This window comes from Microcaecilia unicolor, chromosome 5, assembly GCF_901765095.1.
Source record: "Microcaecilia unicolor chromosome 5, aMicUni1.1, whole genome shotgun sequence".
Lineage (NCBI taxonomy): Eukaryota > Metazoa > Chordata > Amphibia > Gymnophiona > Siphonopidae > Microcaecilia > Microcaecilia unicolor.
In genome coordinates, this window is record NC_044035.1 from 96882052 (window position 1) to 96898384 (window position 16333).

Consider the following 16333-nt stretch of genomic DNA (forward strand, 5'->3'; position numbering starts at 1 on the left):
GCAAAGGGCGGGAAGTCGTCCGCGCATGCGATTCATGAGCTAGAAGACTCTAGCAAAACTTTGTTTTTATTTTGCTGGCAAAATGCCGGTTCCTGGGTGTCCTCGGAGAACCTGGTATCACTATGCCTTGCATTTACACACCAGCAGTTATATCAGCCATGGAGCTGGTGTAATTGCAGTTGAATAGATAGGGCAGGGCCAGACATCACTTACAGTATTTTGCATGTTATGCATGTACACAGCAGCCTGGCCCATTTCCCACCTTCTTTCATTTATGCACTATGCCACTTAAGCAAGCCCTTTCAAAATAGTGCTTAGGCACCCTGCTACCACTTTTGTGGGTAAGTGCACACATGTGGCAGTATTCTGTACATTTACCTCTGATGGTACAGGGGCAAGGGGCATGTAGCTAGAGAAAGGGAAAAGGGATGGGATTTAATATGCTGCCTTTCTGTGGTTACAATCAAAGCAAATTACACATTATATAAAGAGGAGCATTTTCAAAAGAAACGTCTAAGTTGGAATTAGGACGTCTTTGTAGAACATCCAAATTCAGAGACGGGGAAAAGGTCATTTTCGAAAAACGATGGACGCCCATCTTTGTGTTCAAAAATAGCTTGGATTTGGACATCTTTGATTTTCGGCCATTTTTGAAACCAAAGACGTCCAAATCTAAAACGTCCAAATTCAAGCCATTTGGATGTGGGAAGAGACAGCATTTTTAGTACACTGATCCCCCTGACATGCCAGGACAGCAATCGGGCACCCTAGGGGGCGCTACAGTGGATGTCATAAAATGCTCCCAGGTACACAGCTCCCTTACCTTGTGTGTTGAGCCCCCCAAAACCCACTACCCCCAACTGTACACCACTACCATGGCCCTTACGGGTGAAGGGGAGCACCTATATGTGGGTACAGAGGGTTTCTGGTAGGTTTTGGAGGGCTCACTGTTTCCTCCACAAATGTAACAGGTAGGGGGGCTGGGGCTGGGTCCGCCTGTCTAAAGTGTACTGCAGCACCCACTAAAACTGCTCCAGGGACCTGCATACTGCTGTCATGGACCTGAGTATGACATCTGAGGCTGACACACAGGCTGGCAAGTAATATTTTTAATGATGTTTTTTGAGGGTTGGAGGAGGTTAGTGACCACTGGGGGAGTAGCGGGAGGTCATCCCCGATTCCCTCCAGTGATCATCAGGTCATTTCGGGCACCTTTTTGTGCCTTATTCGTAATAAAAACAGGTCTGGGTGAAAACGTCCAAGTTTTAGTCTGGACGTCTTTGCTTTTTTCCATTATGGCTCTCATTGCAAGTCTTAGGAATGCCCAAGTCCCGCCTCGACCACACCTCCGTTAAGCCCCGTTGAGATTTGGACGTCCTTGCGACGGACTTCTGAGAAAGACATCCAAAATCAGGTTTCGATTATACAGATTTGGACGTCTCTGTGAGATGGGGGTCCAAGTGCCAATTTATGTCACTTTTTGGACGTTCATCTCTTTTGAAAATGAGCCTGAAAGGCACTTAAGGGTCCTTTTACCAATCTGCAGTAAAAAGCCCCTAAAAAAGACATGGCCATGCGGTAAGATTATTCTTACCGCACGGACATGTGGGGAGAGCACTTACCACCACAACGGCAACCCTTTAGTAAAAAGGCCCTTTATTCTGCACCTGGAACAATGGAGGGTTAAGTGACTTGCCCAGTGTCACAAGGAGCTGCAGTGGGAGTCAAACCCAGAGCCCCAGATTCTCAAGCTGCTGCACCAACCATTAGACTTGAGTATCCACTTATAGAATTGCCCTTTTAATGTATTATTTTCCTACCAACAAAACAAATGTTTCTAGTACAAATTAATTAATTTTCACTTGTACGCTATTGGTGAGAATGCATTTCGTAAGCTGTAGTAATGCAGCACACAGTAGAACTAATCTTTGTAGTGCTCTCTACTAAAAGGTGATAGAAATCTGAAACTAGAGGGCCTGATATCCATCCACAGGGATAAGCGGCTGGTAAGCGTGAACTAATCTCAGATATTCAATGCTGGGGCATGCACAGCTCCCAGCACTGAATATCCGGGTATGTCTGTCAATTATCAGACTGGAGCCTTGTTAACTCAGCGCATAAAGGGGCCCATTCACAAAGCAGTGGTAAATCCAACGCAGGCTTACCGCATGCTAACCTGGAACTACCGCCAGCCTACTGCAGGCGCCGGCAGTAATTCCAGCCTCAGTGCGCATCATTTGCTGCGCTACAGAAAATCGACCACAATTTTCTAGCATGGTGGTAACCCGGCAGTAATTAGGCATTACTCGGGTACTGCCGGTTTAGAACAGGAGCCCTTACCGCCACCTCAGTGGGTAATGGTCAGTGTTCCCCCTCACATGGCTACACGGTAAGAGCAATCTTATCACACGGCCATGGGTATTTTCATGAATTTTTAACCACTTAGTAAAAATGGCCACAGCTCGTGGCCAAAACAGCCCCCGCTACTAGTGCAGGGCCCTTTTTACCGCAGCTTGGTAAAAAGATCCCAAAAGTTAGGACAGCTGTTTTGCTGTCCTAAATTTACGTGGTTTCTTAGCCAGTTAGCAGACTGAAAATCAATACTAACAAGGTAAGCTGATGCTCTGCCCTAGCTCTGTTCCCGGCCTGCACCTAACCTGTGTGCTTAGGGTTTGGCTAGTTAGCGGACATATTCAGTGACATAACTGGACTTGCTCAGCGCAGTTTAACCGGGCATTAAAGCTTTTTGTGATAGTATGTAGGCCACCGCTGTTGTGTTGTCTGACAGGACCTGGACAGCAAGCCCCTTCACAGTCTTTTGAAAGGCCATAAGAGCCTGGAATATCGCTCTCAGTTCCAAGCGATTGATGGACCACCCAGCTTCCACGGTTGTCCACTGACCCTGAGCATAGCTTCCCTGGCAATGCGCTCCCCAGCCCAAAAGGCTGGCGTCTGTTATCACCAGGCACCAAGAAGGAAGTGCAAGCGGCATTCCATGGCGCAGCATCCTGTCCGAGAGCCACCACTCCATACTGAGCCGGGCCGCAGGGAGCCACGTTAGTCTGCGTTGATATTCCTTGATATTCCTGGGAAATCGGAGACCATTGTTGAAGCAGGGCAATCCGCAGAGGCCTCATATGCGCTCTCGCCCAAGGAACCACCTCCAAGGTGGCCGTCATTGACCCCAGCAGCTGGACAAAGTCCCAAGCTCGCCGGCGAGGCATCCGCAGGAACAGACGGACCTGATTCTGAAGCTTGCACCACCTTTGGTCGGGGAGAAAGACAAACCCCGAGACCGTGTCGAACCGGACCCCCAAATACTCGAGAGACAGAGGGGGTCAGGTGAATTTTGAGTATATTGACCACCCAGCCCAGCGCCTGCAGGACTGTAACCACTTTGGCTGTGGCAAGACGACTTTCGGTTGCTGAATCCGCTCTGATGAGCCAGTCGTCGAGATAAGGGTGAACTCTGATACCCTCTCGCCTGAGACAGGCAGCTACAACCACCATTACCTTCGAAAAGGTACGGGGAGCTGTGGCGAGGCCGAAAGGCAAGGCCCGAAAATGGAAATGTTGTCCCAACACCACAAACCTGAGAAACCGCTGATGCAGGGGCCAGATAGGAATGTGCAAATATGCTTCTTTTAGGTCCAGAGACGTGAGAAACTCTCCTGGCTGTACCGCTGCAATGACAGAGCGCAGGGTTTCCATGCGAAAGTGTCATACTCTGAGGGCCTCGTTGACTCTTTGTAAGTCAAGGATCGGTCTGAAAGACCCACCTTTTCGAGGCACAACAAAATAAATGGAATAGTGGCCGCAGCCGCATTCGGCGGGATGCATCGGGATCACCGCTCTGAGGTGCAACAAGACTTGTAAGGTCTCCACTACCGCCACCCATTTTACGGCAGTGCTGCATCGGGACTCCACAAACACGTCTCTCACCGGGGCACCGAATTCCAGTCGGTAACCTTCTCTGATCAGGTCCAAGACCCACTGATCCGAGGTAATCTTGGTCCACTCCTCTAGAAAGAGGGAAAGATGTCCTCCTACTGTAGGCTTCGAGGAGTGGACCGGCATCCCATCATTGTGGAGGACGCCCCTGAACTCCTGGCCTTGAACCGGCCCCTACGGAACGTTTGTCCGAGCGAAAGGAGTTCCTCTGCTGAAAACGGGCACGTTGAGAAAATCCAGCAGAGCGCCCCGGGCGATACCTGCGAGCTTCACGGAAGCGAGGTCTGGAAAAGGAGGCTTAGAGTCCCCCAGGTCTTTCACAATCTTCTCCAATTCCTCTCCAAATAACAGGAGGCCCCGAAAGGGTAGCCTCACCAGCCTTTGCTTAGAGGCCATATCAGCCGCCCAATGCCACAGCCAAAGAAGGCGGCGGGCAAAAACCGCCACAGACATCTGTTTAGCCGAAGCTCTGGCCAGATCATAAAGGGCGTCAGCCAAAAATGACAGGGCCGACTCCATCCGTGGGGCAACCTCAGAGAGGGACCCCGCACCATCCGCAGGCTGTTCCACTGCCTGTTGTAACCAGGAAAGACATGCCTCTGCTGCATAGGAACTGCAAATAGACGCCCTTAAGGCAAGACCCGCAATTTCAAAGGACCACTTCAGTGCGGACTCCAGCCGCCGGTCCTGCATGTCTTTCAAAGCGACCCCTCCCTCTACTGGGAGAGTGGTCTTTTTAATCACCGCCGTGACCAACACATCCACTTTAGGCATCCCCAAAGGGGCCAAGTGCTCCTCACTCAGAGGGTAAAGCTGACCCATAGCCCTGGCCACTTTCAAAGGCCCATCGGGGTCAGACCATTGAGCAGAAATAAGCTCTTGAATGGAGTCATGCACCGGAAAGGCCTGAGTAGGCTTCTTAGTACTTGCCATCCTAAGATTAACAGAGGAGGCCTCGCCTTCAGCAAGATCATCAATCGAGAGGGCCTGCAAGGCGTCAGTAATGACAGCTGGCAGCTCGTCGTGGTGGAAAATCCGGACCGCATTGGGATCATCCAAATCCAGTGGAAAACAGGCACCCTCCTCTGGATCATCTGTCCCTGAGGGCCTGCCAGATCCCTCAGACTCCCCACAGCCTGACCCATTGTGGGGGGGGGGGGGGGGGGGGGGGGGGGGGGAATATGTGCCACTTTCAGATGGGGAATTTAACCGTCTATGTTTAGCGTGTTTCCAACGCTCAGGGGAGGAAATAACATCTGAAGCCATCCCCGGGGCATCAACACCCAGAGGGAACCCAGGATGCAACGCATTGTCAAACACCTGTGGCAGAGCTCTTTTCAGCATGAAGGCTTTATGCATTAAAAGCACAAACTCAGGGGAGAAAAACTCACCCTAACCCTCCGCCTCCGAATTAGGAGAAACGGATGTTGGAGCTCCTCTGGTAGCCTCTAAACGAGGCGTCCCCCTGCACTCAGACTCTTCCGCAACCGCGAGGGTCGAGACATGCGGCGCTTCCAAAATTGCGCCCGCTGCCAGCTCCATCGAGCAGGAAGAATCATCGCTCACCGTGCTCGTACTAGCGCGAGCGTCTAAGGAACACGTTTTGCACAGCCCCACTGCTGATCTGCGTTTACCACAACGGGAGCAGTGCTTAACTCCCTCAGCAGCCATCGCCCGACTGGACGGAAATATAGCAATAAAATGGCATCCGCGGGACCTAGTCAACGAGCTCCGGTCAAGCTGCACTGAACCAGAATCTCTGGAAAAAGCCTCGGAACAGCCACGCAGTAAAAGCGCACTTTTTTTTTTAACGCTGTGAGGAAAGTTGGAGGCAGGCAGCAATAGAGGGACTCCGGGAGGACGGGGGAATGGGTAAGACAGGGAAAAGGCGAACCTATATGCCTTTAAAGTGGGCACCACCAGCCACAACACCCCTGCTCAACTGGAAAAGCACAGGAGCCACCCCAGGCAGAAATCCAGGAGCTGATCAAGCTACGTCCACACCTGCTGGGAGACAGAGAAATACTGAAGGCAGTTGGGGCTAGCCGTCCAAGGGTCACTGTGTTTTTTTCAGTGTTCTCTATCTCCACCTGCTGGTAGGCAGATACAACTCATCAGTTAATGGATTCATCTGCTGCGGATGACAAGGAAGTTCATATTAGTATCCATAATATACATTTCTTAGCCCTACACCACCAACAATTCTCACACATAGTGGGTATGGCAATTGACCTCAGCAGTGACTCGTTTCACACTAGGATATCACCTAGTGATTTCACTGTAATCGTCATCAATCTTACCCAACAATTTAATATTCTCTAGAATCTTTTTGTATTTTATATGTATAATTTTTTTATTTTATTATTATTATTTGTAGCATTTGTATCCCCCATTTTCCCACCGATTCGCAGGCTCAATGTGGCTTACATTTGCCATCATGGCGATTGCCATTTCCGGGTATCAGGGTTACAAAAGGTGTTGCATTAAAGTACATACATACATTACTTTTTCATTTATTAAAAAAGCATTACTTAGCTTTCTCAAAGAATTCCGACATGGTCCATGTTTCGAGGCAGCATTGGACCAGACCCTGACGCTGGTCTCGAAACGTGCAAGATCGATGACGATTACAGCGAATCACTAGGTGATATCCTAGTGTGAAAGTCACTGCTCAGGCCAATTGCCATACCCACTATATGTGAAAATTGTTGATGTAGGGCTAAGAAATGATTATTGTGGATTATATTGCCCCCACCTTGTGAATATAGACTACACAATTTGTTTCACATTAGTATCCATAGCAGTAGCAAATTTTGGCACCCATGCTATCCAACAGTTCACTATGATTGCATATCACTCAGTTCCCATAGATCTTTTCAGCCTCAGGCACATAAGGAAGTCGAAGTTTCTGAGTGCTGCAACTGATCCTGAAGCAGGTGGGTACACCCACTGAAACATGGCCCATGCCGGTTCTTCTGTTGGTGCCTAATAAAGATATTTTCTTGATATTCCCCATGTGGAAGCCAGAGTGTTATCTTCCACTTCTCTGTTTTCCTGATTTCTTTTTTGCCATTCTGGCATTTGCAGATCATCCCGCACTTCACAAAACAGGAAGTTGCATCAGAAGGGGCAGGACAATCACCTTTTACCAAAGTTAAGTTTTTGCTTTTGTGGTTTTTCTCTTCCACTGGTGCCTAATAAAGATCTTTTCTTGATACTCCACGTGTGTAAGCCAGTGTGTTATCCTCTACTTCTGTTTTCCTGATTTCTTTTTGGCTATTCTAGTGTTTGCAGATCACTTGCCTGTTTGCTTCATGGGCAGAGAGTGGGCATTGCGCAGTAACTGAATTATGCAGAGTTAACATAGGAACACTGAGGTCCTCCTAAATAGGAGGTGGTAAGGGCTCCCTCATATTTTTTTGCAAGTGCCGTGCGCAAATGAGAACATTAGCCCATGACCTGCAAAAAAAAAAAAAAAAAAGCCCAGTTTTAATGGTTCATTAAATCTGGGCTTAATGTGTGGGAAAGTCCTGTGTTAAAATGCACTAAACCCAAATTTTACCACACCTTAGTATAAGGGCCCCACAGCATGTGTACAATTAATTTAATACTCATTAACCTATAAATGAATGCACATAAAACCAATTTGTATGCGTGAAAAAATTCTAATGTGCATTAAAGTTTGTTTTTTTTATTAAACTGAATATGTGAAATGAACTGAAACACCTCAAATTGAGACAATTTCCAAAAACTGTACAAACATACCAAGGGGTCCCTTTACTAAGTGTGCTAGTGCACACTTAACACATCTTAAAGGGACTTACTACAGAATGCATTCAGGCATCATATGGTAAGTTCCCAATCAGGGCATACTACCCACATGCTAAAAAATACATTTTTTATTTTAGCGGAGAGGGGGCAAGTCTGGGGGGGTGCAGAGTGAACTTTCCAATGCTAATCAGCGCGTCCACATTATTGTGCAGTAAGGGGCTCTTTTGCTAAAGGGTTGCCGTGTAGCAACCCGGAACTACTGCCAGCCCAACTCTGCTTCTGGCAGTAGTTCCGCCATAAGCGCATGCCATTTCCAGCACAACAAAAAATATTTTTGTAATTTTTACTGCAGTGCTAACCCAGCGGTAATTGGGCAGCACGTCACATTTCCTGGTTACCGCTGGGTTACCATGGGATCCCTTACTATCACCTCAATGGGTAGTGGTAAGAGCTCCCTGCCGCATGGCCACATGGTAAGAGCAATCTTACCACACAGGCATTTTTTAGGGGCTTTTTACCCGCTGCAGGAAAAATGGTCCCCACCGCTACAGCAAGGCCCTTTTTAGCACAGCTTGGTAAATAGACCCCTTACTGATTTGTGCAAGATTACCGTAGGAGCCCTTACCATCTACAAATTGGTGTCAGTAAGTGCTCCTGTGATATTTTTTTTCGTAATAGTCACACGCTAATGGAGACATTAGCATATGGCCATTAATTGAAGAAATTGAAAATCAACCATTTTCCAACTGCAGTAAAAATGGCCTTAGTGCATGAGAAAAGCCATGTAAGCACACACTAAGGCCAACTTTTACTACCGTTTAGTAACAGGACCCCAAAACCTTTATGACTGTGTACATTCTAATCCCATGCTGAACATTAACCTATATAGAAAATCAAAACATATCTTACTTCCATAAATATGGGATGTGTGTCATTTTGTGGCCTCTTCTGCTGATCGGTGCATAACTGAAAAAAAAAAAACAGAAGAAAATATTATTTGTTATGTATGTGTTCAGAATTCAACTGTAGTGCTAGAATATTTTAGACAAACTGTACGATCTTTCTAATGTATCTCATCCTCAGCAAAGTGATACTATATGCCATTTGGGTTTTCATAGTGAGTGCAAATATGCGATCTGGAATGGTTGTTTCAATTTTTATACATTTTATTTTCCCTTTCAATCACAAACCGGCTCTTCTTCTAGTGTCATTGCTGAATACTCCAAAAACTATTAAAATGCTAATGCAGTTCTGCTTTACTCTCTAGCCATTTCCTCTTCCCCCTCATAATTATGGGCTGAGAAAACCTTTACCATATGAATCACTTTCAGCACAGTTTATCCCTATAACATAGGCTTTGTTGACTAAATTTCAATATACATTTTATCTGTTAAAGGATACTCATTCAGAGGGTTTCACAGCATATTAAAACCTAGCTTAGTGGATTTAGTATACATTTATGATTCGCACTGCTCAAAGAATAAGGTTGATGTAATTTAGACTGGTTGCAAACATTGCATTCAATGTCTTTTTCTCAAGGATTGTTGATCTCAGCAATGTCTACACAGTATGGGTCAGGAAGAGCAAACAGGAAAAACCTCTACGTGAAATAATTCAATCAAGCAAGAGTAGAGGCTGACCAAAAGACGAATCCAACATTGGCGATAGTGCTTAAAAGACAGTCTGTGTTTCAGCATCACGAAATGCCTGTCTCATTGGTCACAATAGTATTCAAAGGATATAACTGAGCAAACAAAACTGCCCAAAGGCATCCGCTCAAGAGAAAATGATAAACAACCAGCGTTCCTCAAAGTAGTCCGCGTCAAAAGAAAAACAGAACCTGACTTGAAAATGGAAACAACTGCTCTTCGGACCCTTCTGTAAAGGCATGCATCATAGACGGACGACATATGCACACATTTACGGATGATTCTTGTTGAGTACCTTTTTTTGCTGTTGTCTTTTTATTGTTCTTTTTTTTATTTTTGTGTTCAGTAAACAGAACACATTTTTTATTTTTTAAGGTTACACTACTGTTCCAGGCGGAACACATATGATACATGCATGTGAAAAGTAGAGATACTATTTTTTTAAAATGCAGACCACCGAGAAGCTGCCCTTTCACGTGCAGCACCGCCTTGGTCCTGCTGGAAAATTTTGAACATTACAGGTAGGATCTCCCTTCTGTACATTAACAGAAATGCCTATGCATCTCACAGAATACTTGTTTTAATACTTATGAGCCCATTTTAACACATTTACATCTAGTTTTCAGCTACTGCTTTCACAAACGGTAGAAGCAACACTGAAACCCTTTTGAGTATTGGGTGCATAACAACGTATGTGCAAAACCAGCTAAAACTAGTCAAAACGGAACATTACAAGCCCGGTATGGAAGAACAATGCATTTGAGTTCATTATACCTTCTTTTTGGTAAAACTTATTAAATGGAAGTTAAATTATGATTGCAAGGGATTGAAAATACTGATATTATTTGAAGTGCCATAATGCTTGCTATGATAAGGTTGAGTCTCTTTTTGATATGACAGTGAGCAAAACAAATGAAACAGTGGGAAAGAGAAGCCTGAATGGATTTCAGAATGAATTGTCTATCCTGGACATTCTGTCTCATATATGTAGTACTCCGTAATTTCCATTCAAGAACTGAGCAGTCTTCAGAGGCCCTACTTGATAACCATATGCTTATGGAAATAATTTTCAAAATTCCTCAACCAGGTGCAAAACTCAGAGGTATTGGCAGGATACAGTAACTACAAAGATCAACACTGGATGCATTAATGGTTAAAAGAGAGGTGAATTGAAACCTACGAACGATTGATAATTGTAGCTCAGGACAGTAGATTACGGACAAGATGGTTTACAGCAAGCATTGAAAAATTGGTGCAACAGACACTTGTAGATTTTGTAAGAAAGAGCTAGAAACAGTTACTCATCTCATGGCTAGCTGTTAAGTGCTGATGGAGTAAAATTTGCGTACAGAAAGACACAACAAGGTGGCATATCTATTTCATTGGAAACTCTGTAAGCTAAGCATGACAACATCAGTGTACCAGGAAAACATTGGGAGAATGGGAAAATGAAGAGTTATGATCAACTGGGTCATCCCCATCCCAACTGATAAAAACCAGAAAACCGGATACAGTAGTAAAAGAGAAAAACAGCAGAACGGCATTAATTATAGAAGTGTCGACCCCAAGCGATTACTCAGTGAATTGTGTGGAGAGAGGGAAGCTCCTCAAGTACCAAGAAATGCAGTCCAAGATCAAGCGAAAGATACAGAAATATTTCCCATTGTTTTAGGTGCCACAGGCTTGATAAAAAAAAACTCCCAAGCGCATAAGTACATAAGTATTGCCACACTGCGACAGACCAAAGGTTCATCAAGCCCAGCATCCTGTTTCCAACAGTGGCCAATCCAGGTCACAAATACCTGGCAAGACACCAGAAAACTCAATACATTTCATGCTGCTTATCCCAGAAATAAGCAGTGAATTTTCCCCAAGTCAATTTAATAATGGCCTTTTTACTTTTCCTTTAGGAAGCCGTCCAGACACTTTAAAAACCCCGCTAACCTACCCGCCCTTACCACATTCTCTGGCAATGACTTCTAAAGAGTTGCCTATACATGTTACATCTTATGAACTCCAGAAAGCAGCTCTCTTTGGCACAATGCAAGTACTATGGCGAGCGTCAGTAGTACATTTGAGAGCCTGAGATCATACTCTGCATACCCTGGCTTAGGAGTGAGTTTCATTCCTTTCATGGTATATGCAAAACTAATCCACTTGAAGAAATTGCCCCTGTGAGAGTAACCATATGCTTGTGGAAATAATTTTCAAAATTTCTCGGCCAGGTGCAGAATTCATAGATATTGGCACAATACAATAACTACAAAGATTTGTACCTCCTTTTTTTCCTCCTTTTTTTCTTTAGGCACTTTATGTGTGAACAATGGTATGCGTGGGAATTACAAGGAAAACAACAATCAATGCAAATAAAGGTAAAATTATGTATAATCATACCTGATAATTTTCTTTCCATTAATCATAGCTGATCAATCCATAGACTGGTGGGTTGTGTCCATCTACCAGCAGGTGGAGATAGAGAGCAAACTTTTGCCTCCCTATATGTGGTCATGTGCTGCCGGAAACTCCTCAGTATGTCGATATCAAAGCTCCATCCGCAGGACTCAGCACTTAGAGAATTACACCCACGAAGGGACACTCTGCCCAGCTCACCACCGCCGAAACGGGGGAGGGGAATTAACCCAGCTCATCCCCACACAAGTGGGGGAGGGGAATCCATCCAGCTCATCCCCGCGGAGCGGGGGAGGGACACCACACCCGCCGATGCGGGGGGATCTGGCTTATCCTGCAACCGCAACCGCGGGAGGAGCTGACTGACCCTAACACCGCCGAAGCGGGAGGGGTACAAAGCTGCCCTACAGCCGCACGAAGCGGGAGGGAGTGCTGGCAGAATTTTAAGTCTCAATCCAGCCCCGTAAAACGGAGGGGAGAGGAATGCAGCAGCTCACTGTAACACAAACTCGTCTTAACTCTTGAAGAATCCAAGTGAAAAAACTTGAACACGAAGTCTTTCTGAAGTAACTGAAGACTAAACTTGAACCTGAAATGCAACCAGAATAAAAACAGTACAGATATCTGGGAGGGGCTATGGATTGATCAGCTATGATTAATGGAAAGAAAATTATCAGGTATGATTATACATAATTTTACCTTCCATATCATCAAGCTGATCAATCCATAGACTGGTGGGATGTACCGAAGCAGTACTCACCCAGGGCGGGACATTGAAATCCCTGACCTCAACACTGAAGCTCCAAACCGGGCCTCCGCCCGTGCAGCCACAGTCAAACGGTAATGCTTGGAGAATGTATGAGCCGAAGCCCAAGTTGCCGCCTTGCATATCTCTTCCAAGGAGACGGATCCGGCCTCTGCCATCGAGGCCGCCTGAGCTCTCGTGGAGTGAGCCTTCAGCTGGATAGGCGGCACCTTCCCCGCGGCCACATAAGCCGCTGCAATGGCTTCCTTGACCCATCTTGCCACTGTAGGCTTAGCAGCCTGCAGACCCTTACGAGGACCTGCAAACAGGACAAACAGATGATCCGATTTCCGGAAATCATTGGTCACTTCCAAGTATCTGATGATGACTCGTCTCACATCCAGATATTTAAGAGCAGAGTACTCCTCTGGGTAGTCCTCCCTACGAAAGGAAGGGAGACAGAGCTGCTGATTCACATGGAAGCGAGAATCAATCTTGGGCAGGAAGGAAGGCACTGTGCGAATAGTCACTCCTGCCTCAGTGAACTGCAGAAAAGGCTCTCGACATGAGAGCGCCTGGAGCTCGGAAACTCTTCTGGCTGAAGTGATAGCCACCAAAAAGACTGCTTTCAACGTCAGGTCTTTCAGAGATGCCCTCGACAAGGGTTCAAAAGGCGGCTTCTGCAATGCTCTTAGTACCAGGTTGAGATTCCACGCAGGCACCACTGAGTGCAGAGGAGGGCGCAGGTGATTAACTCCCTTGAGAAAGCGCACCACATCTGGCTGCGAAGCCAGGGAAGCACCCTTCAGGCGGCCCCTGAAGCAAGCCAGAGCCGCTACCTGGACTTTAAGGGAACTGAGCGACAGGCCTTTCTCCAGACCTTCTTGCAGGAACGCCAACACTGAAGAAATTGGAGCAGTGAAGGGAGAAAGTGAGCCTGCTTCACACCACGCTGCAAAGATACGCCAAACCCTGGCGTAAGCAGTAGAAGTAGAGCGCTTCCTCGCTCTCAGCATAGTGGCGATGACCTTGTCTGAGAAGCCCTTCTTCCTCAGACGCTGCCGCTCAATAGCCAGGCCGTAAGACCAAAGGGGGAGGGATCCTCCATCACCACGGGACCCTGATGTAACAGGCCCTGCTCCACTGGCAGCCGCAGAGGATCGTCCACTGAGAGCCTGATCAAGTCCGCATACCAGGGACGCCTGGGCCAATCCGGACCCACCAGGATTACCCTGCCGGGATGCTTTGCCACCCGGTCTAGCACCCTGCCCAACATGGGCCAGGGCGGGAACACATAGAGAAGCTCTTGTGTCGGCCACTGTTGGAGAAGAGCATCTACTCCCAGGGATCGAGGGTCCCGTCCTCTGCTGAAAAAGCGCGGCACTTGGCAATTGGCCGATGACGCCATCAGATCTAGGTTCGGCTGGCCCCAGCGCTTCGTGATGTCCAAGAACGCCTGAGCTGATAACTGCCACTCTCCGGGCTCCAAGGTATGGCGACTGAGAAAGTCCGCCTTGACATTCATGACTCCGGCAATGTGGGCCGCTGAAAGCTGCTCCAGGTTCACTTCCACCCACTGGCAAAGATTCATAGCCTCCTTGGCTAGAGGGGCGCTCTTGGTACCTCCCTGGCGGTTGACATAGGCCACAGCCGTGGCATTGTCCGACAGGACCCGTACAGGCTTCAACACCAGTACCGGGATGAACTCCAAAAGCGCCAACCGAATGGCTCTGAGTTCCAGGAGGTTGATAGACCACTTTGCCTCTGCAGGAGACCAAAGCCCCTGCGCTGTCCTTCCCAAGCAGTGGGCTCCCCAGCCCGACGAGGCGTCCGTCGTGACAACAATCCACTCTGGGGTCACCAGAGGCATTCCCGCAGACAACTTGTCTGTCTGCATCACCAGCTCAGCGCCTTGCGCATTGCTGGGTCCAAGGGAAGGCGCACAGCATAATCCTCCGACATCGGAGTCCAGCGCTGCAGCAAAGAGTGTTGAAGCGGTCTCATATGAGCCCTGGCCCAGGGCACAACTTCCATCGTGGCCGTCATAGAGCCCAACAGCTGCACATAGTCCCAAGCCCGAAGGGAAGAGGCTACTAGGAACTGGTCCACCTGAGCCTGAAGTTTGACAATCCGATTGTCTGGCAGGAACACTCTGCCCACTTGGGTGTCGAATCGAACTCCCAGGTACTCCAGGGACTGAGTCGGGCGCAGCTGGCTCTTCTCCCAGTTGATGATCCATCCCAGGGAGCTCAAAAGAGCAACTACCCGGTCCACAGCTTTGCCGCACTCTGCATAAGAGGGGGCTCGGATCAACCAGTCGTCCAGATAAGGATGGACTTGTACCCCTTCCTTTCGTAGGAAGGCCACGATGACCACCATTACTTTGGAAAAGGTCCGCGGAGCAGTAGCCAACCCGAAAGGGAGGGCTCTGAACTGGAAGTGTCGTCCCAGGACTGCAAAACGCAGAAAGCGTTGATGAGGAGGCCAGATGGGAATATGCAGGTACGCTTCCTTGATGTCCAAGGATGCCAGGAACTCTCCTGCCTTCACTGCCGCTATAACAGAGCGGAGAGTCTCCATGCGAAAGTGCCGCACTTTCAAGGCCCGATTGACCCCTTTGAGGTCGAGGATAGGCCGGACAGAACCTCCTTTCTTTGGTACCACAAAGTAAATGGAGTAACGTCCCTTGCCAAGCTGACTTTCTGGCACCGGAACGACCGCGCCCAGGCGGATCAGATTGTCCAAGGTCTGCTGCACTGCCACAGCTTTGACCGGAGACTTGCAGGGAGAGAGTACAAACCCGTCTTTTAAGGGTCGGCAGAACTCTAGTTTGTAGCCGTCTCTGATGACTTCCAGCACCCACGCGTCTGAAGTTATTGTGGTCCACTCGCCCAGAAACGAGGACAGCCGTCCTCCAATCTGCACTGGGGCGTGGACCAAGACCCCGTCATTGGGTACGAGACCCTGGGGGAGGACCGGAGGGAGCACCTCCGGGACGGCGGTCTCTGCGAAAGGAATACTGCTTGGGGGAGAAATTCCTCTTGAAGGAAGAGGAGGCAGAGGAACCCGACTTGCCCGGGCGGTACCGACGGGCTTCCTGCAACCGTCCTCTGGAGGTACCGGGACGAGTACTAGCCCGAGCCCTGACCTCTGGTAATTTCTTGCCCTTAGACGTGCCGAGATCGGTCACGATTTTGTCCAGCTCGACCCCAAAGAGCAGCTTGCCTTTAAAAGGCAACCTAGCCAGGCGGGATTTAGAGGCGTGGTCAGCAGACCAATGTTTCAGCCAAAGCCACCGCCGCGCAGAGATTGTCTGAGCCATGCCTTTCGCTGAGGCCCTCAAGACATCATACAGCAAGTCTGCCAAATAGGCTAAGCCCGATTCCAGGGCCGGCCAATCAGCCCTCAAGGAATGATCCGAGGGGGAAGCCCGCTGCACCATAGTCAGGCACGCCCTGGCCACATAGGAGCCGCAAACTGAGGCCTGCAAACTTAAAGCAGCCGCCTCAAAGGACGACCTTAAGGCTGCCTCCAATCTTCTGTCTTGGGCGTCCTTTAGGGCCGTGCCACCTTCCACCGGCAACGCCGTTTTCTTAGTCACCGCAGTGATTAAAGAATCCACGGTAGGCCACAGATAGGCCTCACGTTCACTCACAGCCAAAGGATAGAGGCGGGACATAGCCCTAGCCACTTTAAGGCTCGCTTCTGGGACATCCCGTTGAGCCGAAATTAAGGTGTGCATGGCATCATGCACGTGGAAGGTTCTAGGCGGGCGCTTCGTCCCCAGCATAATGGCAGAGCCAACAGG

At 48.2% G+C, this 16333-nt stretch overlaps 1 protein-coding gene across 1 annotated transcript in view; it reads right to left on the bottom strand.

Moving 5' to 3' along the window:
* Positions 1 to 16333, bottom strand: part of TMEM26 (transmembrane protein 26) — a 211068-nt gene that overhangs the window by 101165 nt on the left and 93570 nt on the right. The window contains exon 3 of the mRNA XM_030204836.1: positions 8632 to 8688. Within this exon, the coding sequence (XP_030060696.1) occupies positions 8632 to 8688 (57 nt within the window). The remainder of the gene's footprint in view (positions 1 to 8631; positions 8689 to 16333) is intronic.